This window comes from Hyla sarda, chromosome 3 (assembly GCF_029499605.1).
Source record: "Hyla sarda isolate aHylSar1 chromosome 3, aHylSar1.hap1, whole genome shotgun sequence".
Taxonomy (NCBI): Eukaryota; Metazoa; Chordata; class Amphibia; order Anura; family Hylidae; genus Hyla; species Hyla sarda.
In genome coordinates this window covers 50655025-50679276 of record NC_079191.1, presented here as the reverse complement: position 1 = coordinate 50679276, position 24252 = coordinate 50655025, and the positions used below count along the sequence as shown (strand labels likewise).

The 24252-nt window shown below is 44.1% G+C and overlaps 1 protein-coding gene and 1 pseudogene across 7 annotated transcripts in view; one reads left to right on the top strand and one right to left on the bottom strand.

Annotated features, from left to right (window-relative positions):
- The window catches only part of ROCK2 (Rho associated coiled-coil containing protein kinase 2), a 211146-nt gene that overhangs the window by 126438 nt on the left and 60456 nt on the right, over positions 1–24252 (top strand). For all 7 annotated transcript variants that reach the window (XM_056564195.1, XM_056564199.1, XM_056564197.1 and 4 more), the window contains 3 exons: positions 12107–12245; positions 17561–17652; positions 21098–21257. In XM_056564195.1, coding sequence (XP_056420170.1) covers positions 12107–12245; positions 17561–17652; positions 21098–21257 — 391 coding nt within the window. The remainder of the gene's footprint in view (positions 1–12106; positions 12246–17560; positions 17653–21097; positions 21258–24252) is intronic.
- LOC130363277 (U2 spliceosomal RNA) lies at positions 23173–23255 on the bottom strand (annotated as a pseudogene).

The following is a 24252-nucleotide window of genomic DNA, read 5'->3' as shown; positions in this document are numbered from 1 at the left end:
TGGTTTTCTTTTTGGAACACAGAGCTCTCTGCTGCAATCATGACCACAGTGCTCTCTTCTGACATATCTGTCCATTTTAGGAACTGTCCAGAGCAGCATATGTTTGCTATGGGGATATTCTCCTACTCTGGACAGTTCTTAAAATGGACAGAGATGTTAGCAGAGAGCACTGTGGTCATGATGTCAGCAGAGAGCTCTGTTTTCCAAAAAGAAAACCATTTCCTCTATAGTATTCCACAGCTAATAAGTACTGGAAGGATTAAGATTTTTTAATAGAAGTACTTTACAAATCTGTTTAACTTTCTGGCACCAGTTGATTAAAAAAAAATAAATAAATAAATAAAAGTTTTCCACGGGAGTACCCCTTTAAGTCCAACAGCAGCTGAGCAGACTGCTGTAGTTTTTGTAAGCAAATATTCAGTAGAACTAGTTATTGATTGGTCTCAACCTCTGCTTGTTCTGGGTTAAAGGGATACTGGTGCCAGAAAGTTAAAAAGATTTGTAAATTACTTCTATTTAAAGATCTTAACCCTTCCAGTACTTATCAGCTGCTGTATGTTCCAGATAAAGTTATTTTCCTTTTGAATTTCCTTTCTGTCTGACCACAGTGCTCTCTGCTGACACTTTTCTCCATTTTAGGAACTGTTCAGAGTATGAGCAAATCCCCATAGCAAACCTATCCTGCTCCGTACAGTTCCTAAAACGGACAGAGGTGTCGGCAGAGAGCACTGTGGTCAGACAGAAAGGAACTTCAAAAAGAAAAGAACTTCCTGTGGAGCATACAGCAGCTGATAAGTAGCACTGGAAGGATTAAGATTTTTAAATAGAAGTAATTTACAAATTTGTTTAACTTTCTGGCACCAGTTGATTTAAAAACAATGTTTTCCAGGCGTGTACTCCTTTAAAATCAACTGGTGCTAGAAAGTAAAACAGATTTGTAAATTACTTCTATTTAAAAATCTTAACCCTTCCAGTACTTATCAGCTGCTGTATTCTGTATATAGTCATTTACAGATATGTTTTACGTTCTGGCACCTTTTAAGGAGTCAAGTGGGTGGACCTTATCAATGATTGACAGCTATCTCTTTATGCAGGAAAGACTGTCAATCACTCAGGCTCCTGGACCCAGTATATGCAGAGGTTTAGACCAGTGGTGTCCAAACTGTGGCCCTGCAGATGTTGCAAAACTACAATTCCCAGCATGTCCGGACAGCCGTTGGCTGTCCGGGCATGCTGGGAATTGTAGTTTTGCACCATCTGAAAGGCCTCAGTTTGGAGACCACTGGTTTAGACCTAAATTGCAAGTTCTACCACAAGTTCCTACAATGTACCGTATGACCTTGCCGTGGAAAAACAAACTTTATTGCCCCTAACAACCAACCATGACTAGAAAACTAAAACATGGCCTTTTATGGGGCACAGTGGGCAACATGGCCACCCCCGTTTTTTACATGAGGTCCTTTGTCTTAAAGGGGTACTCCACTGGAAAACATTTATTTATTTATTTTTTAAATCAACTGGTGCCAGAAAGTTAAACAGATTTGTAAATTACTTCTATTAAAATTGTTTAATCCTTTCAGTACTTATCAGCTGCTGTATGATCTACAGGAAGTTCTTTTATTTTTGAATTTCCTTTCTGTCTGACCGCAGTGTGCTCTGCTGACATCTCTGTCCATTTTAGGAACTGTCAAGAGTAGGATCAAATCCCCATAGAAAACCTATCCTGCTCTGGACAGTTCCTGAAATGGACAGAGGTGTCAGCAGAGAGCACTGTCGTCAGACTGGAAAGGAAATTCAAAAAGAAAAGAACTTCCTGTGGATCATAAGAGCAGTTGATAAGTACTGGAAGGATTAAGATTTTTTTTTATAGAAATAATTTACAAATCTGGCACCAGTTGACGGATCGGATGGTAGCCGGTGTAAGTTATATCCTTGTGTCCTGTGATTGCGGGGTTTGGTCCATTTCCTATGGCCCGGCTTTGTTCTGCATACATGTGTTTCGATATAGATTCTATTCATTCCACTCTAATACCCTGTGTATTATATTACACACCAGTCATATTCAGATCTCCCCGGTTTACTGCTATCTGTTATCTGATCTCCCCATGTTACTGAACCAGAGCCTGTTATTAATGTACAGGCCGCTCCAGACATGTGTAACCTCCGAGGTGAACCCGGGCGCCGCCGCCGCCGAGCACAAGAATGTGCATTGTAATGTGACGGTGATCTGTTGCCTCTCCTGATAAAATAATACATTGTGAGAGCGAGGAAATTGGACTGATTTACTTATGTTCATCATATGTCAGGTCAGGCATGCCAAGAAACTGCACATGAATAATGTACTGCCACACACTGTGCCCCCTAAAAATTATACTGTCACACACTATTCCCCTGATTTTAATACTGCCACACACAATGCCTCTGGACATAATACTGCTACACACTGAGCCCCCGGAATATAATACTGCCACACACTGAGCCCCCTGAATATAATACTGCCACACACTGAGCCCCCTGAATATAATACTGCCACACACAATGCCTCTGGACATAATACAGCCACACACTGAGCCCCCTGAATATAATACTGCCACACACTGTGCACCCTGATTATAATACTGCCACACACTGTGCACCCTGATTATTATACTGCTACACACCATGCCCCTAACTATTATTCTGCCACACACTGAGCCCCCTAAATATTATACTGCCGCACACTATTCCCCTGAATATAAATATGCCACACACCATGCCATAGCTATAATACGGCTGCACACTGTGCCCCCTGAATATAATACTGCCACACATTGCACTCCATGAATATAATACTGCCACACACTATTCTCCTAAATATAATATTGCCACACTCTGTGCCCCTGGATATAATACTGCTACACACCGTGCCCCTGAATATAATACTGCCACACACTGTACATCCTGAATATAATCCTGCCACACACTGTACATCCTGAATATAATCCTGCCACACACTGTACCTCTGAATATAATACTGCTACACACTGTACCCCCTGAATACAATACTGCCACACACTGTACATCCTGAATATAATGCTGCCACACACTGTACCCCCTGAATATAATACTGCCACACACTGTACATCCTGAATATAATGCTGCCACACACTGTACATCCTTAATATAATACTGCTGAACACTGTTCATCTGAGTGTAATACTGCTGCACACTTCTCCCCTGAATTTAATACTGTCACACACTGTGCCCCTGGGTATAATACTGTCACATGCCACATGCTGTGCCTCCTAAATATAATTAATATTGCCAAAGTCTGTGCCCTGAACCAAAAAATTATGCCAATGTCCCTTAAAACATTAGGCAATGTCTCTGTGCCCCTCCCTCAAACAATAAATGATACTTTTCCCTGTGCCCCCTAATGTACTGTCCCCCCTTATGTACTATACCACTGTGACCTCCAATGCACTGTGCCCCCTTATGTACTATGCCACTGTGCCCCCTTATGTACTATGCCACTGTGCCCCCTTATGTGCTATGCCACTGTGCCCCCTTATGTGCTATGCCACTGTGCCCCCTTATGTACTATGCCACTGTGCCACCTTATGTACTGTCCCACCTTATGAACTATGCCACTGTGCTCCCTAATGTACTGTCCCACTGTGCCCCTTTATGTACTATGCCACTGTGCCCCCTTATGTACTATGCCACTGTGCTCCCTAATGTACTGTGCCACCTTATGTACTGTGCCCTCCAATGCACTGTGCCCCCTTATGTACTATGCCACTGTGCCACCTTATGTACTGTCCCACCTTATGAACTATGCCACTGTGCTCCCTAATGTACTGTCCCACTGTGCCCCTTTATGTACTATGCCACTGTGCCCCCTTATGTACTATGCCACTGTGCTCCCTAATGTACTGTCCCACTGTGCCACCTTATGTACTGTGCCCTCCAATGCACTGTGCCCCCTTATGTACTGTGCCACTGTGCTCCCTAATGTACTGTCCCACTGTGCCACCTTATGTACTGTGCCCCCAATGCACTGTGCCCCCTTATGTACTGTGCCACTGTGCCCCCTAATGTACTGTGCCCTATATGTACTATGCCACTGTGCCCCCTAATGTACTGTGCCCTATATGTACTATGCCACTGTGCCCCCTAATGTACTGTGCCCCCTAATGTACTGTGCCCCCATAATGTACAGTGCCAATGTGCCCCCCCAAAAGTATTGAGTACTTTTAAATCCTTGAAATAAAATCATGGGCAGTGCAGCTCAATCAAAACTAGCCTGAGGTTAACTGGTATGGTCTAATTACCCCAAGACCAAAAATTCATAGAAAAATATATATATTAAAGAAATGATATGTCCAGTCCTCAAGGATAGTGAAAAACAGAAAAAATGGAAAGAAACAAAAAGCAGAAAGAAAAAGGCAAAAAGATGAAGATTAAAGATATGGAAATATTGACAGATGTTAGGTGACAAATGAAGGTATGAGATAAATGGAGATGAAACTAATAATAGCTAAAATAATCCTATTTTGATTATAGTAGTAATAAAAAATACCTGCAAAATACAATAATGTGCATTTATTGAATAAAGTGGTATTAAAACACCTGGGCAGGACCCTTGCGAAGGTATTAGGAAAAATATGCTTATTAAAAATAAATAAAAAAATTGTAGATTGCCAACCTTCTTATAAAAATAGGTATATAGATGTTCATAAAATATTTTGTATCAGATAGCAGCCAAAGTCAATATAATGATTGTAATCTGGTTTAGCAGCCACAGTGGTTAGAATTGTTCATCATATAAAGCCAATGTACTGTATTGTAGCAAAGTAGATACAAAGTGTCTGTTAAATATTGCAGATCAGAAGAGAGATACAGTTAAAGGAGATGTCCCGTGCTCACTTTTCTTATTTTATCCGTTCCGGGCTGAAAAATAAAAGAAAACAAATTTTCCCTTGCCTGCCTAGGCTCCCCCGGAGCTCCGGTACAGGTGTTCGGTCCCCGGGCTGTATTCTTCTTACTTCCTGTTAGCCCGGCACGTCACATGGAGCTTCAGCCTATCACTGGCAGAGGCGGGACATCGCTGCGGCCGGTGATAGGCTGAAGCTCCGTGTGACGTGCCGGGCTACCAGGAAGTAAGAAGAATACAGCCCGGGGACCGAACACCTGTACCGGAGCTCCGGGGGAGCCTAGGCAGGCAAGGGAAAATTTGTTTTCTTTTATTTTTCAGCCCGGAACGGATAAAATAAGAAAAGTGAGCACCGGACATCTCCTTTAAAACTTCCACTTCACTTCACAGAGAGCCGGTTAGTAGGAGTGTAAATGAATACAATATATGGACATTCAGAGCGGTACCTTATTTGCAGTCTTCACCGTGTGCCACGGCAGCTGACCGTCTCCGGAGCGGCAGACTCCTGGAGGCTGTGATGAATCAGCGCCCGCACGGACTAGAACGAGGGCAACCACCAACCTGGCATGGGTGTAGGGGTTCCTCCGAAAAGGCGTTTAGGAAGGTACGCTAGTCCCAAATGATGAAATGTTATCCTCTGAGGGTGGGTGAAGTGATGCTGGACACTGTTCGCCCGACGGCTTTAAGGAGCAGCAATCAGCTGTAAGCCGGCATCCTCGTGGTGTGAATAGCGCGCTATTCAATGGTGGGCCGCAGATTTTGGTACTCCAGCGCTGGCAAGGCGGTATCGGCTGATTTAGAGGCTGATATGAACAAAAGATGGTTGTGGCAATACTTATAGATTGAGGCTAACCGCGTTTCACCACTATTGTGGTATTCCTCAGTAGCCTTAATATATTATCTTCCCGAAACAGCACCACACCTGTCCTCAGGTTGTGTGTGGTTCTGCAGCGCAGTTCCATTATAGTGAATAGAGACAAGTTGTAATTCCACACATAACCTGAGGGCTTGTGTGGTACTGTTTTTGGAAGCACGTGACCATTTTTCTAATTCTGGACAACCCCTTTAATTCTCTCTCGAAGAATCATGGTTGTATGTACCAGAGATTACACAGGCACATCAGTGAGTATGCAGTGATCCCTCAACTTACAATGGCCTCAACATACAATAGTTTCAACATACAATGTTTTTTTCCGGACCATAGTAACTTGAAACCAGACTCAACAATGTTACAGACAGTCCAGATCTGTGAGACATGTCACAACTGGAGGAACTGACCAATCAGAATGGACATTTTACTGGTAAATCACCTGTATTACTGAAGTGCACGCACTGACTGGTGTCTGGTAGCGCCCCCTACAGCACAAGGAGGAACTACAAGTTCTGTACTACTCCTTACCTGTGCCAGGGTTAGCTGCTCCTTTGGACACCAAGTAAGGGCGGCTCCATTTGGGACACTGTGTACTGTATAGGACCCTGAAGAAGATCCTGTCCTCTACAAAAAACATTGTTCCCCAACCAGGGTGCCTCCAGCTGTTGCAAAACTACAACTCCCAGCATGCCCGGACAGCCAACGACTGTCCGGGCATTCTGGGAGTTGTAGTTTTGCAACAGCCGGAGGCACCCTGGTTGGGAAACACTGACATAGACAGTGATTACAGCTCCCAGTAGCTCTTTATTACTTTTATATGTAAGAATTTGCTTTATCTGTATTAGTTATCTACTTATTTTTCTTAAATCTTCACTTTTTCCTATTTTTGGATGACATTTTGGTGGCTTCAGAACCAATTACCAGGTTTCCATTGAGTTATGGTCTCAACATACAATGGTTTCAACCAGGGCTCAAGTCCTGCAGGAACTCATGGGAACGGAGTTCCTGCACTTTTTTCCACAGCAGGAACGCAGTTCCTATTAGTAGGAGTCCTGCAGGACCAGCCCTTAAAGGGTACTCTGCCCCTAGACATCTCATCCCCTATCCATAGGATAGGGGATAAGATGTCTGATCGTAGGGGTCCCGCCACTGGGGACCCCCCCGCAATCTCTGCTACGGCACCCCAGACATTCGGTGCACAGAGCAAACTTTGCTCAGTGCTAAATGACTGGCGAAGGGGGTAGAGGCTCCTGACGTCACTGCCATGCCCCCTCAATGCAAGTCTATGGGAGGGCGGCGTGACAGCCATCACACCCCATCCCATAGACTTGCATTGAGGGGTCGTAATGTCACGAGCCTTCGGCGCATCACCCAACACTCTAAACGAACGCCAGGTGCAGCAGGGAGAACGCGGGGGTCCCCAGCGGCAGGACCCCCACGATCAGACATCTTATCCCCCATCCTTTGGATAAGGGATAAGATGTCTGGGGAGGGGTACCCCTTTAAGTTAAATCTTGGGTGAGTTCCCACACTTTTTTCCCCAGGACTTGACCCCTGGTTTCAACATACAATGATTGTCCCAGAACCAATTAATATTGTAACTTGAGGGACCACTGTATATCATTACTTCCTGCACATGACAGATGTTGCGCCATCTTGTATATTTTCCCTTCCTTATCCTTGGAGGATTTTGTGAGCTGTACCGGGTTGCTCCAACCTTCCCACCTGTTTTGGCCACATCTAATGCGCCTCTGATATTCCCAATCTTACATTTTAGTTTTGTTGTTGTTGTTTATGTCCCAATTTTTGGGCAGGGGGGCGGCAAGTAAGGAATGAAGATTTCTAGCTCCTCTGTTGAGGTGTTGCCCTAAATAGGGATCATTCAATAAAATGTCCCAACATTTATCCATTATGGTTCTGATTAGATTATGTGGTACATTATACCTTGTAAGGAAATACTAGAAATACTCTTACTTCTTCCTACGCTTATTTTGGCTCTCCTCCTTCTTGTCTTTCTCACTGTTTTATTTTTAATTTTTTTAAAACTCTTTCCCTCTTGTTTTAAAGGGGTACTCCGCCCCTAGACATCTTATCCTCTATCCAAAGGATAGAGGATAAGATGTCAGATCGCCGGGGTCCCGCTGCTGGGGACCCCCTGGATCTACCATGCAGCACCCACCTGTAGTGGCTTCCGGAACCGCTGGAGGTCCTCAGGCTGAGTCCATCTCAACCACCGGGACGGAAGATCGTGATGTCACGACTCCGCCCCCGTGTGACGTCACACCCCACCCCTGAATGCAAGTCTATGGGAGGGGGCGTGACGTCACGATCTTCCGTCCGAGATGGACTCAGTCTGAGGACCTCCAGCGGTTCCGGAAGCCACTACAGGTAGGTGCTGCCTGGTAGATCCCGGGGCTCCCCAGCAGCGGGACCCCGGAGATCTGACATCTTATCCTCTATCCTTTGGATAGGGGATAAGATGTCTAGGGGCGCAGTACCCCTTAAACTGTTTGTTTGCCGTCACTTTCCAAGGTAGCCAGATATCCTTTCCGCATGAACTAGAATACCTGACTGTCCATCACGTGCTTCTAATGTAGATCAATTTCTTCTTATCAAGACTGTATGTAATACTCCTCCAATCCTTTTGGTGGCCACTTATTAAGGCCCCCTTCACACTACAGGTATCATCCTGCTTTTATTTTACATGATGAAAAAAACCGATGCAATAACTGATAATAGCGGTTGAAAGCTGATGACCATCATCCGTTATTTTTAATGTTTTTTTCCTTAAAAATACTGATGTTGTTCATCCGTTATCATCCGTTATTACCAGTTACATCCTTTTTTAAAATCAGGTTTTAACCCCTTTTTTTTTTGCAAAGCTGTACTGAGCATGCTCAGTACAAAAAGCGGATGTTAGAAAAACGGATGATAATGAGTGGTTTTTTTGAAACATCCATTTCCCATAGACTTCAATGTTACATTTTAAAGGAGATGTCCAGCGCAGACTTTTTCTATTCCGTCCTGCCCGGGCTGCAAAAAAAAGACAAAACAAACTTTCACTTACCTCCATATGTTGCCCCGGAGCTCCGCAACAGCTGATCGGTTGGCCGGGCTGTTTACTTCCTACTTCCTTTAGCCCGGTACGTCACACAGTGCTTCAGCCTATCACCGGCCGAGGCGGGACATCACTGCGGCAGGTGATAGGCTGAAGCACCGTGTGACGTACCGGGCTAAAGGAAGTAGGAAGTAAACAGCCCAGCCGACCGATCAGCTGTTGCGGAGCTCCGGGGCAACATATGGAGGTAAGTGAAAGTTTGTTTTGTCTTTTTTTTGCAGCCCGGGCAGGACGGAATGGAAAAAGTCAGCGCCGGACATCTCCTTTAACAGCCGTAGTAAAAGCAGACAAACCTGATGCAAAAGGATGGTCAAAAAATGCCATTGACATGAATGGGATTTTTTGCCGGCCATTTTCAGGACTTCTTGCCGGGAGTAATGATGGAGGTTTTTACAGGATGATGCTTGTAGTGTGAAAGGGGCCTAAGAAAGCAATTAGCGCCTACAGCTTTAGGTAATGAAAACAAAACCAGGAATGGTTTTGCGAAAAGGTGAAGTCTCAGTCTTAAAGGGGTACTTCACCCCTAGACATCTCTTATCCCCTATCCAAAGGATAGGGGATAAAATGTCTGATCGCGGGCTTCCTGCCGCTGGGAACCCCCACAATTTCTGCTGCACCCAGCGTTCATTTTGAACGTCTGATGCAGCGCCGGAGACTCCTGATGTCACAGCCGCGCCCCGTTCGTGATGTCACAGCTTCGCGTCCTCAAAGCAAGTCTATAGGAGTGGGCATGACGGACTTCCCGCCCCCTCCCATAGACTTGCATTGAGCAGGCATGGCCATGACATCACGAGCAGGGCGTGACCGTGACTTCACGAGCCTCCTCACTGCATCTCCAGTCATCCGGCACGGAGCGAAGTTCGCTTCGTGCACCGGATGTCTGGGGTTCCGCGGGACCTCCTCAATCAGACATCTTATCTCCTATTTTTTCGATAGGGGATAAGATGTCTAGGGACAGAGTACCCCTTTAACTTTCTCCATGTTCTCCATTTTTGTTATCTGTTCCTGGCTTTCTTTTCAATAACTGCAATTAAAAACCTGAACGTGTGAACACACCCTCATACACCATAAGGGTGTGTGTACACATTCAGGTTTTTAATTGGGTTGTGGGCTAAAATTCCGCAACATATACGTTATTTGTGTGCATAAAATATGGGTATATTGACACTTAATCCACAGGGGATTTCGTCACACTAAGAAATCTTCAGCGGATTTTGCTACCTATTGACTTCAATGAGTCTGCGGTAGTGGTGGATTTGCCAATTGTCTGCTGAACTATTGAGGTTAATAGGCAGAAAAATGGGATCTGTAGCGTATAATATACATATAAACACCACTTAAAGGGGTTATCTGGCAATTTTATTTATTTTGTATTTCTGCCTGGGCTACCACAATAAAAATAATAAACTCTTATTTACCTTCTGCCGGTCCCCTGGTGCCACAAATATAGGTCTCCTGTTCTCCGTCCCCGGTCTTCCTTTTGGTTTTGGGGCCCAACACAAGACTGCTTAGCTAAATGCCAGCCTCAGTGATGGGTGATGGGCTTAGCCACAGTGCCAAGTAACGGGGCAGGCCTTTTTCCTGATGCCCAGGCCTGTTACATCACACTGCCGCTTAGCCTATGACTGGCTGAGGCGGGACGCCTCAGCCAGTCATAGGCTGAGCGGCAGTGTGATGTAACAGGTCTGGGAATCAAGAAGAAGGCCTGCCCCGTTACAGGACACTGCAACTAAGGCCGAGACGGGGCATCACTGGGGGCGGCGATTAGGTGAGCGCAGTGTTACGTGTTGGGCACCGGATGAGGACCGTGTCTGGAGGACTTGCACCATTTTGGTTGGTACCAAGGGGTGGGTTCAAAACATGTTGGGCACCGGAAGAGGACCGTGTCTGGAGGACTTGCACCATTTGGTTGGTACCAAGGGGTGGGTTCAAAACACAGTAAAAGGTGAAAATTGCTCCATTATAGTTTTTTTTATGTTGGTTTTACTACTATTTTGGCTAAACAATTCTACCAAAATTCAAATTAAGCTGTAGTCTCCAAATCGCCCCTCGTCGTGCTGTGTCCGGGACCTGTGCGGACCAAACGTGGAATTAGAGATGAGCGAACTTACAGTAAATTCAATTTGTCACGAACTTCTCGGCTCGGCGGTTGCTGACTTTTCCTGCATAAATTAGTTCAGCTTTTCGGTGCTCCGGTGGGCTGGAAAAGGTGGATACAGTCCTAGGAAAGAGTCTCCTAGGACTGTATCCACCTTTTCCAGCCCACGGGAGCACCTGAAAGCTGAACTAATTTATGCAGGAAAAGTCATCAACTGCCGAGCCGAGAAGTTCGTGACCAATCGAATTTACTGTAAGTTCGCTCATCTCTACGTGGAATGTATAACAATACACGAACAAAACGTCCAGCACAGCAGCTCTGTCTGATGTCTAGCTTTATTCACATGGCACAGGTAACGGAGTGACGCATTTCGATCAGTCTTAGGCTGCATTCACACAACGTTTTTGCAATACAGTTCCCATATCAGGTTTTTGATGATAAAAAACGGATTCCTCAAAAACAGACTAAACTGCAACAAAATTTAATCCGTATAGGGTATGAAAAGTGATTTCCGGTTGCATCTGTTTTTTAAGAAAAAAAAGTATGCGTTTTTGACTTTTCACTCTATTATGAATAAAGTTTCACTTGTTTGATTGAAATTCCAAGAAAAAAAAAACTGGGCAAAGTCAAAAACCATATGGTGAAAACCAGATGGAACCATACATACGGTTCTGTATGGTTCCCATTGACTCCCAAAAAGTATAAGTCTCAATACGGTTTTTCACCCAGACCAAAAACCGTGGTAGGCTATGGTTTTGGGTAAGGGAAAAAAAATTGACAAAACCGTACCGGAAGCAAAACGGACACAACCTGATGCATCGTTTGGTATACTGTTTTCAATGGAGAGTCAATGCATACGATTTTCAATATGGTGTGAATGCAGCCTTAGTCATACAAAAATGACCAATGGGACCAAAATTCAGCATAACTTGGTTGCGTTTACTTACGAAGTCCTAAAGGACGTGAAATGACACTTCTCAGAGAAGATGACATGTTTAAATGTAATAACTAATCTAGGATCTAAACTTTTTTTGTATATTTCACATACTTTTTCCTTTTAATTATGTAGCTCAGTCTTATTTTTGTTTGTTTTCTCTTTTTAAGGGGACACTCCATTTTATGCAGACTCCTTGGTTGGCACCTATAGTAAAATTATGGATCACAAGAATTCCTTAAACTTTCCAGAAGATGTGGAGATTTCTAAACATGCCAAGAACCTCATCTGTGCCTTCTTGACAGACAGGTAGGTTGTAACTTATAATAATGAATGTCCCAATAGCTCCCCTCCCATAGACTTGCATTGAGGGGGCGTGGCCGTCACGCCATGAGCGGGGCTGTGACGTCACGAGTCTCCGGCGCTGCACCCGATGCTCTAAGCGAATGTCCCAGCAGCTGGACCCCAGTGATCAGACATCTTATCCCCTATCCTTTGGATATGGGATAAGATGTCTACGGGCGAAGTACCCCTTTAAGTATTTCTGTCCATGTCAAGTACTTTTCTGTTGAGCCAAAGACAATTATGACTTTTACAGACATTAAAGGGGTGTTCCAGGCAAAAACTTTTTTTTTTTTTTATATATATCAACTGGTTCCGGAAAGTTAAACAGATTTGTAAATTACTTCTATTAAAAAATCTTAATCCTTCCAATAGTTATTAGCTTCTGAAGTTGAGTTGCTGTTTTCTGTCTAACTGCTTTCTGATGACTCATGTCCCGGGAGCTGTCCAGCTCCTATGGGGATATTTTCCCATCATGCAAGGGATATTCTCCCATCATGCACAGCTCCCGGGACGTGACATAATCATTGAGCAGTTAGACAGAAAACTTCAGAAGCTAATAACTATTGGAAGGATTAAGATTTTTTAATAGAAGTAATTTACAAATCTGTTTAACTTTCCGGAGCCAGATGATATATATAAAAAAAGTTTTTGCCTGGAATACCCCTTTTAAGGGAACCTGTCATCACTTTCATGCTGCCTCAACCATGAGTCATCAGAGTGTTTTTTTTTTTTAGCAGTTTCTCCCTGCCCCACCACCATTAGTTTCTCCCTGCCCCACCACCATTAGTTTCTCCCTGCCCCACCACCATTAGTTTCTCCCTGCCCCACCACCATTAGTTTCTCCCTGCCCCACCACCATTAGTTTCTCCCTGCCCCACCACCATTCGTTTCTCCCTGCCCCACCACCATTCGTTTCTCCCTGCCCCACCACCATTAGTTTCTCCCTGCCCCACCACCATTAGTTTCTCCCTGCCCCACCACCATTAGTTTCTCCCTGCCCCACCACCATTAGTTTCTCCCTGCCCCACCACCATTCGTTTCTCCCTGCCCCACCACCATTCGTTTCTCCCTGCCCCACCACCATTCGTTTCTCCCTGCCCCACCACCATTCGTTTCTCCCTGCCCCACCACCATTCGTTTCTCCCTGCCCCACCACCATTCGTTTCTCCCTGCCCCACCACCATTAGTTTCTCCCTGCCCCACCACCATTCGTTTCTCCCTGCCCCACCACCATTAGTTTCTCCCTGCCCCACCACCATTAGTTTCTCCCTGCCCCACCACCATTAGTTTCTCCCTGCCCCACCACCATTAGTTTCTCCCTGCCCCACCACCATTCGTTTCTCCCTGCCCCACCACCATTCGTTTCTCCCTGCCCCACCACCATTAATTTCTCCCTGCCCCACCACCATTAGTTTCTCCCTGCCCCACCACCATTAGTTTCTCCCTGCCCCACCACCATTAGTTTCTCCCTGCCCCACCACCAGTTTCTCCCTGCCCCACTAGCAGTTTCTCTCTGCCTTTATAGATTGGGGGGAAACCACTGGGGGCCACTTCAATGACTCCTTTATCGGATGCATGGCGCATTACCTCCCCTAGCCGTACAGTGTACAGCAGGGCATAGTGCAGGGATGTAATCTATACAGGAGCTGGGACTCCCATGACTATTCCGACAGGAGTCCCCCTCCTATCGGGGCTGAGCTGTGCCTGTACAGATGATGCTGAGCAAGAGATTTACATCATGTATCTCCTGCCCAGCAAGAATTTACAGTAAATACGGAGATGTATATACATCACTGGTTTACTGTAAGCCCTTGTAGGTTATCCAGCATATACAGTCATCTATAGATAGTTGTATATACTGGATACAGTAGCCAGACGTCCATTTACCCCACCCTGGCGTCAGCTTCAGCCAGATCTGTGTAGCTCCCCCTAGTGATGACTTCATTAGAGGGGGAGCTACAGCCGGGAGCCAGGGGGGTGAGTATGGCTTGGTTCTCTTGAAGTGTCTATTTAGACATACTTCGTGTATACCCTGATAGAGGGCTGTGCATATGAAATACATTACACACATGTATTGTCATACAGACATATGGTAGTACAATGTAATACATTCACATCAAATCATGGGATAGTAATGGGCTCATGAGTGCCTTCAGCCGATAACTCTGCGTTTAACCCCCTAGATGCCACAGTCAGCAGCAACTGCAACCTCCTAGGGTAGTGTTTTTCAACCAGTGTGCCTCCAGCTGTTGCAAAACTACAACTCTCAGCATGCCCGGACAGCCGAAGGCTGTCCGGGCATGCTGGGAGTTGGAGTTTTGCAACAGCTGGAGGCACACTGGTTGAAAAACACTGCTCTAGGGGGTTGTATAACTGATCCTGAGCATTTAGCCCCCTAGATGCCTGGATCAGTTGCAACTGCAGCAACCCAAGAAAAAATATTCACACCCCCTGACTGTATAATCCCACCCATCATCTCTCATTCTTGATTAGTTGTATTTAGAGATGAGCGAATTTACAGTAAATTCGATTCGTCACAAACTTCTCGGCTCGGCGGTTGCTGACTTTTCCTGCATAAATTAGTTCAGCTTTCCGGTGCTCCGGTGGGCTGGAAAAGGTGGATACAGTCCTAGGAGACTCTTTCCTAGGACTGTATCCACCTTTTCCAGCCCACCGGAGCACCGGAAAGCTGAACTAATTTATGCAGGAAAAGTCAGCAACCGCCGAGCCGAGAAGTTCGTGACGAATCGAATTTACTGTAAGTTCGCTCATCTCTAATTGTATTCTTAATCTGCTGTTTTCTGATGTGAATTATTAAAATTAAGTTACTGCCCATTTGACTGATTCTCTGAATTGTCAGACAAACTATAAGGCTCAGGAACAGAAGGAGGTATCAAGAAATTGTAAAGATGTGTAAGATAGGTGACCCTCTAAGCTATTTAAAGGGGTTATCCAGGAAAAAAAAAAAAACTTGTTTTTATATATCAACTGGATCCAGAAACTTAAACAGATTTGTAAATTACTTCTATTAAAAAAATCTTAATCCTTTCAGTACTTATGAGCTGCTGAAGTTGAGTTGTTCTTTTCTGTCTAAGTGCTCTCTGGTGACATCTGTTTCGGGAACTGTCCAGAGTAGAAGCAAATCCCCATAGCAAACCTCTTCACTGAGCACTGTTGCCAGACGGAAAAGAACAACTCAACTTCAGCAGCTGATAATTATTGGAAGGATTAAGATTTTTTAATAGAAGTAAATTACAAATCTGTTTAACTTTCTGGAACCAGTTGATATAAAAAAAAAAAAAAAAATTCCAGTGGAATTCCCCTTTAACCCTTTGGTTGCAGTCGGGGTGTATGAAGCTCTCGCACAAGCTGAGCTGGATTCATATCCATGTCAGGAACTGTCTAGAGCAGGAGCAAATCCCCATAGCAAACCTATCCTGCTCTGGGCAGTTCCGGACATGGGCAGAGGCGTCAGCAGAGAGCACTGTGGTCAGACAGTAACGATTTTTAAAATAAAAGAACTTCCTGTGGAGCATAACTTTCTGGCACAAGTTGATTTAAAAAAATAAATAAAAAATAAATATATATATATATATATATATATATATATATATATATATATATAGCAACAGAAGAATGCAGCAGCACATATATATATATATAGTTTTTCACCGGAGTACCCCTTTAAATGGGCTATCCAGGATTAGAAAAACTGAGCTGATTTCTTCCAAAAACAGCACCACGCCTGTCCTCAGGTTGTGTGTGGTATTGCAGCTCAGTTCCATTGAAGCAAACGGAGCCAAGCTGTAACCTTGCACACAACCGGAGGACAGGTTTGTGCTGTTTTTGGGAAAACAAATAGCTCTGTTTTTCTATTCCAGGATAACTCCTTTTAGGCTGAATTCACACCACGTTTTTGCAATACAGTTCCCGTATATATGTTTTCGCTTTGAAAACTGTATGCATTGACTCTCCATTGAAAACCGTATGCCAAAAGATGCATCCGGTTGCATCCCTTTTGCGTCTTGCACGGTTTTGTCCGTTTTTTTTCCCCCGCACCCAAATTCGTAGCCTACCACTGTTTTTGGTCCGGGTGAAAAACCGTATTGAAACCAGTGTATGTTTTTTTTCTTTTTTAACATCTGAGTCATTGGGAACCGTACAGAATGGTATGTGCGTATGGTTCCATACGGGTTTTGACTTTGCGTAGTTTTTTTCTTGGAATTTTAATCAAACATGTGAAACTTTATTCATAATGGAGTGAAAAGTTAAAAATGTATACAGTTTAAAAAAAAACAACTGATGCAACTGGACATTATTTTTCAAACCGTATACGGGTTAAAATTTGTACACCCATTTGATACAGTTCAGTCCGGTTTTAAGGAATCTGTTTTACATCAAAAAGCTGATACTGAAACTGTATTGCAAAAACGTGGTGTGAATACAGCCTTATACAGATCCCAAAGGCCGGTGTTGCGTGTGAACCATTTTCTCAGGGGAAGCTGAAGATGAAAGAGACCAAAGAATCCAACGGAACGCGCAGAGATCCGGACGGGAAGCTGGATTATTTGTGCTGTCCATAGAGCGTTTCATGGAAACCTGAGGCCCCCGTTTCACACGCCTCGTACCTTGTAGATAACTGGGAGTCCTGTTCTTCTGCACGCTATTAACCTTTCAGTGGCCAAGCGAAATATTTATGTTTGGCGGGGTCCTATAATTCATTCCCCCCCTTCCCTCCTTTCTGTACAGTAGTCAGTAATAGAGGTTAATACCTTTTTCACAGAACAGTCCTGTATGTAGAATTATCCAGATGGCTGAGGAGGGAAGGGGTTAAGGCATATTTGGCGCGTCTATCCCCCTCATATGCATCCTTTGTCGTAGCGCTTGGCAGGTCCCCCCTTTTTTTTTTTCAAAAGATCCTTTTCTTAATTTAAAAACGCTGGCCTGTGTTTGCTGAACTTCCCGTCTAACGTTGAATTGGGGTGGAAAACTGTTTCATTCCACACGTGGCGTCTTAAGAAGCTTTAAAAAAAAAAAAAAAAAAGTCCCCCTCCATCTCCTCTCCTTTCCTTGAAGATATTAGATGCACTGTGAGAGCCACAGAGACCCACTCTATGGACCGGCTGCAGCAATGAGGACGCCTGTGTAGCTGGCGCAGTGCGGGGGGCAGTCGGACTGGCTAAATTAACCCTTTCATCTTATTGTGTATTCATAACGCTGACAGCCCTTCCCCAGAGGTTTTTCCCTGATGTAACTTGTGGTTCTTCTGCTATGTATAGGGAGGTACGGCTTGGGCGGAATGGCATCGAGGAAATAAAGCAGCACGCCTTTTTCAAGAATGACCAGTGGACCTGGGACAACATACGAGAAAGTGAGTACCGGATACGAAGCGGGAGGCTTATATTCTATGCGTTTTATGTGTATACGGATTATGAATAATCTTATAGATCAGTGGTCTCCAAACCATGGACTTCTAGATGTTACAAAACTACAAATCCCCATATGCTGGGAGTTGTAGTTTTGCAACATCGGGAGGTCCACAGTTAAAAGCCCGCTGCTATATGTAGGGTTCTTTCACAATATTTGTTGCAAAAATATATTTCTATGAATTTTACAGGTGTCTTACATATTCATTTAAGGGCAGCAAAACTACAACTCCCAGAATGCCTGGACATATTAAAATATATTTATTTTTATTTATTTATATTTTATTTATTTTTCTATCTAAAATATAAATCTATATGTACACACACATATATGTGTATATATATGTGTGTGTGTGTGTATGTATATGTATATATATATATATATATATATATATATATATATATCTCATATATACTACACACACATTTTTTTTTACTTGAGTGTTTGTGTATGGCGTTTCGTTGATCTCCCGCCAGACAGGCCATGTCAGACTCCTTCAATGAATGAGGAGTTTGTTAGGCGTCACGGACATTTAAATGTTACACAAAGCAGCCACTATGTGCTACCTGTGAGCTAGGCTTGTGCGCCAGATTTATACACGATATATATATATATATATATATATATATGCTGGAGAGCTTGTGTGCCCAATATTCCTGCTTGTGCAGGACATTTTACTTAAAGTAATAGTGTTATTTATCAGTGTTCTTTACTCTTGTATACTTTACCCCCCCCCCCTCCTTTAATTAAATAAAAAATAATTGAAGTTAAATTATCTTATTATACCGGTGTTTCCCAACCAGGGGGCCTCCAGCTGTCCACGAGATAGCATACAGCTCAGTGTATTGTTTTTCTCTACAGCTGGAGCTTAATACCTCAAATCAATCAGTGGTATTACAGAACAATCATCCTGTCCATAATAATACAGTAAGTATTAAGCCCCAAAAAAGCTCCATTGTGCAAGCTGCAGCCAGCTAGGATTTTATCACTTATCTCTATGGCTCATTCCCTGGGAGTTGTAGTATTGCAACAGCTGGAGGCGCCCGGGTTGGGTCACACATGCCGCATATTTTCTGCTGCTCATTTTGCTACCCATTAACTTCAAAGGGTAGGAAAATATGCAGCAGCAAAAGACGGCACATGTGACCCTACTCTAAGTCAGTAATTTCCCAACCAGGGCGCCTCCAGCTGTTGAAAATACTCCAACTCTCAGGGAATGAGCCATAGAGATAAGTGATAAAATTCCAGCTGGCTGCAGCTTGCACAATGGAGCTTTTTTTGGAGCTTAGTGCCTACTGTATTATTATGGAGTTTGATGTATAAACATTATGCAGTTACCTCCTGAGCCCCCCCTAGTGGTCGATATAGGCAGCCAGAATTGTATTATTTCGGCCAGGGTGATTGTTCTGTAATACTACTGATTGATTTGCAGTATTAAGCTCCAGCTGTAGCCAAAAACAATACACTGAGCTGTATGCTATCTCGTGGACTTGCAGTTGTCGCGCCATAAAAAATTGCAGTGTAGCCGTGGCCTTTAAAGTCCTATTCCTTATCTCATCTGATGGTTATCCTACGCAGGGATTCCCTGGAATATAACAGTGCTGCAGTTCTCTTTCACAACAGGTGGCTCTGGCGCCACTTAGGGGGCCACAGCGGTGAACTAGCACTGTGGTCTTATTTATTCCCTGGAGCCTTAAAGCAGACCTGACAGTCTAATACAGTGGTTTGGGGGCTAGTGGCATGACCAAGAATATGATAAAGGAGTACCCCGGTGGAAATGTATTTATTTATTTATTTTTTAAATGAGCTGACGCCAGAAAATTAAACAGATTTGTAAATGACTTCTATTAAAAAATCTTTACCCTTCCAGTACTTTTTAGCAGCTGTATGCTACAGAGGAAATTATTTTCTTTTTGAATTTCTTTTTTTTTTGTCTTGTCCACAGTGCTCTCTGCTGACACCTCTGTCAAGAACTGTCCAGAGCAGAATAGGTTTGGTATGGGGATTTTCTCCTGATCTGGACAGTTCCCAATAAGGGCATCAGGTGTCAGCAGAGAGCACTGTGGGCAAGACAAAAAAAAAAATTCTAAAAGAAAAGAATTTCCTCTGTAGCATACAGCTGCTAAAAAGTACTGGAAGGGTAAAGATTTTTTAATAGAAGTATTTACAAATCTGTTTAACTTTCTGGTCAGGAAGGAGAAAAGGAAGTTCCGGCTCCCAAGGCTGGATAAAAAATTCAAGTTTATTTCTTCATATTAAAATCCAGTGCATGAGCAAACAATAAAACCAATGAAAGGAGAACAACACCAAACGCACCGACGCGTTTCGACTTAACGCTAAGTCTTAGTCATGGCAGCTACAAAGCCCAGCATGGCTTCCTTTTATATCGTCATATCCCATAGGAGGGGAAGAAACACCCATGGGTGTGTACCCACAGGTGAGGAATACAATGCAATGAAGTCCCATTAAATATCACAACCGGAATCTAGTACTAAAAAATGAATGAAAGAATAAAAATGAAAATAAATATAAATCTATACACACATGACAAGGTGTAAAACATCATGAGAGATGTATCATAACTAATATACCGGTATATATGACAGATCATGTCTATAGTTGAGTCCAGACAGGAAGCGTGAATCCATGTCTGGACTCAACTATAGACATGATCTGTCATATATATATTAGTTATGATACATCTCTCATGATGTTTTACACCTTGTCATGTGTGTATAGATTTATATATATTTTCATTTTCATTTTTTCATTCATTTTTTAGTACTAGATTCCGGTTGTGATATTTAATGGGACTTCATTGCATTGTATTCCTCACCTGTGGGTACACACCCATGGGTGTTTCTTCCCCTCCTATGGGATATGACGATATAAAAGGAAGCCATGCTGGGCTTTGTAGTTGCCATGACTAAGACTTAGCGTTAAGTCGAAACGCGTCGGTGCGTTTGGTGTTGTTCTCCTTTCATTGGTTTTATTGTTTGCTCATGCACTGGATTTTAATATGAAGAAATAAACTTGAATTTTTTATCCAGCCTTGGGAGCCGGAACTTCCTTTTCTCCTTCCTGATTGCTTCACCTGAGGACTTGGCCTCAGAGACCATCCGAAGCTCCCGCTGGTGCAGGTGTATTGTGCTACTTTCCATATACCTTGGAGACTACTGGGTGAGCTGATATCCGCCTTTTCTTCTATTTTAACTTTCTAGTACCAGTTGATTTAAAAAAAAAAAATGTTTTCCACCCGAGTACCCCTTTAAAGCTCCTGTCTGCCCAGGCAGGTTTGCTTTTTGAGAGCGTTTCAGACCCCTCGTATTGGCTGTGACTAAAAAAATCTGCCGCCTCACAACTCACATGTAACATGTTTCATCCTGTAGCGGCTGCCCCAGTGGTCCCAGAGCTGAGCAGTGATATTGACAGTAGCAATTTTGATGACATTGAAGATGACAAAGGCAACGTGGAGACATTTCCCATCCCAAAAGCATTTTCAGGAAACCAGCTGCCCTTTATCGGATTTACCTACTACCGAGAAAACTTGTACGTATATTGCTATTGATCCTTTTTGTTGCCTATTGGCACACTTTCTTATTTTGTTTTTTTTTGTTGTTCTTTTTCTAATGTCTGACCCGGCCTGTTAATCCACCTTGAAGTCCATTAAACCTTATATTAGGGAATTGCATTATGCACAAGTATCAATTGTTTAGGTGTCACATGGACAGCACTGTTCAGACCTCCCCTCCCTGTTACACCCCACTGTCTGCAGAACACGAAAGGCTGTATGTCTAGTGCTCACAGAGGCTTGGCCAATATTGGCGTTATCCCACCATTAACCTATAGTGTTCTATCAATTGGGGGTTTGACTGTGCTTCAGAACGAGGATGCCCCTTTAGAACGGAACAGTGGTGATGCCTGTGCACTAGTGCCCTATTTATTGTCTACTAGCTGAGCACCCTGCATAGCCCAGTCTTCCTACTTGAGGGAGAGAAAAAGCAAAAATGATGCGTTCGCCCTCACATCCTGTCCTCATATCCCATTGTCACTTCCTGTTCTCATACCCTGACCTCACATCTCGTCCTCATTCCCTGACCTCCCATCTTGTTCTCATACTCTGACCTCACATCTCGTTCTCATACCCTGACCTCCCATATTGTTCTCATACCCTGACCTCACATCTCGTTCTCATACCCTGACCTCACATCTCGTTCTCATACCCTGACCTCCAATCTCCTTCTCATACCCTGACCTCCCATCTCGTTCTCATACCCTGACCTCCCATCTCGTTCTCATACCCTGACCTCCCATCTCGTTCTCATACCCTGACCTCCCATCTCGTTCTCATACCCTGACCTCCCATCTCGTTCTCATACCCTGACCTCACATCTCGTTCTCATACCCTGACCTCACATCTCGTTCTCATACCCTGACCTCACATCTCGTTCTCATACCCTGACCTCACATCTCGTTCTCATACCCTGACCTCCCATCTTGTTCTCATACCCTGACCTCCCATCTTGTTCTCATACCCTGACCTCCCATCTTGTTCTCATACCCTGACCTCCCATCTTGTTCTCATACCCTGACCTCCCATCTCGTTCTCATACCCTGACCTCACATCCTGTCCCATCCTAGACTCTCATAAAGGGGTTAGGGTTCATTTTTAGTTATTTAGTTGACCTATAAGCAACATTTTTTTTTAAGAGCCGAGGCAAGTGCTCTCTATCGCCCAAAGTGCAAGAAAAAGTGCAAACGTGTCACACTAAAAAAACGTGCACAAAGGATGCGGTCTATCGCTAAGCCCTTCTCCAACAGGAGAGAGGTCCCCCAACAAACCTACCTTTCACCTCCGGGCCAGAAGGCATCTGCAAGGATCCAGGTTCAATGCCCCTTTTCGCAAAAGCTACTAAGGGGCCACAAATGCACCTGGCTTCAACCTAGGCAACCAAGGTATGAGCCGAGGAGCTGTGTACTGATGGCATCTTGACCGAAGCCAAGATGCCCAAGGGTTGCAGGGAGGTGAAGAACCAAATGGCCACACACACCTCCCCTAGACCGCCAGGAGGGACACCCAGAAGGGCTACCGCATCCTGACAAATCCTGTGTACAAAACAAACATGTAATAGTGGCACAATGACAAACAAAAATAAATAAATAAGTGGATGATTGCAGATATACTGCAGATCTATAACAATTTCCCTGATCCTAGCCAGAAGGCTGGGATACCAAGGGTGAGTGCCAAAGGTGAAGAGTTAATGGTGCAGTGCTTCCACTTAGTGAGGAGTCCATCCAGTGAGTTTAGGCACCTCAGGGTGACCACTCCCTGAGGCACGAATGTACCTCTGCTCTACACCCCCAGCCTCATGGCCAGAACTGGAGGAAACAGAGCACATCAGAGCAACCTTTGAGCTGGTCCTGTAGCACCAGCCCCGGAACACCCGGGTACCCCTGCTCCTCCATGCAGCCATCCATTCTTACCAGTGGACTGCCTGATAAGAACATATACTACACTTGATCTTAGCCAAAAGGCCGAGAAGCGATGCCCTATAAGCAACATGTCTCATATTTCCATCCATTTGGAAGTGATGATGGAACATACATACACAATCAGACTCCCGTGGTAAAACACCTATCCAGAAAGTAAGGAATAAGTATTAAAGAAAAATGGTCATCCTATTCACCCACACTAAATCTAAAACACTGGGTTATGGGTGAACAGGAGACCGATAAGGGGTAACTGATTGCTATATGTACATGCAAAATGGAGATCTGTCCCTCTGAAAGTCTGCTTCCATCTTCCCTGAATTGCGCATTGGAGGCAGGCCCGCCGGCTCAATTTGAGTATTTATTGTCGTGGGTCATGGCGTGACCTGCAACAAATATTCAAATCAAGTTGGCGGGCCCGCCTCCAGCGCGCAATTCACGGAATACTGTATGTAAGCAGATCTTCGGAGGGACAGATCTCCAGTTTGCAGTTACGTATAGCAATAGGTGACCCCTCATCAGTCTCCTGTTCACCCACACGATAACCCAGTGTATTGGGTTTAGTGTGGGCGAACAGGATGACTGTCGGTGATAGCTGGGCTCCAAAAAAAAAAAAAAAACAGGATGACCATTTTGCTTTTATGGTGACACCCTTACACTTTAGGAAAGAATAATGAGAGTTGTCCTGATAAAAAGCTAAAAGGCGGATTTTCAGTTTTAGAGCAAGAGTTTTGGGTTCCTGTACAATTCTATAACAGCTGGGCCCATTTATTAACACTGTTCCACTTTTTCCCAATACATTCTGGGAACTGTTATTTTATCCCCTGTCTTCATACCCCCCCACCCCCCCCCACAATAAGGCATAAACCTGCGCCTATCTCTCTACGTAGCATTCTCATCCCCGAGGCTGCGCCGGCTCATCCCGTGGCATAAATGTTTAACAACAAGTCCCTAATCTACATAGTTTTATCTTTCAGTCTTTGATCCAAGCTCTGTAAACTGTTTAGAAATGCAACGTTGTGGGGCCAAGTATTTTTATGAGTCAGAGCTGTTT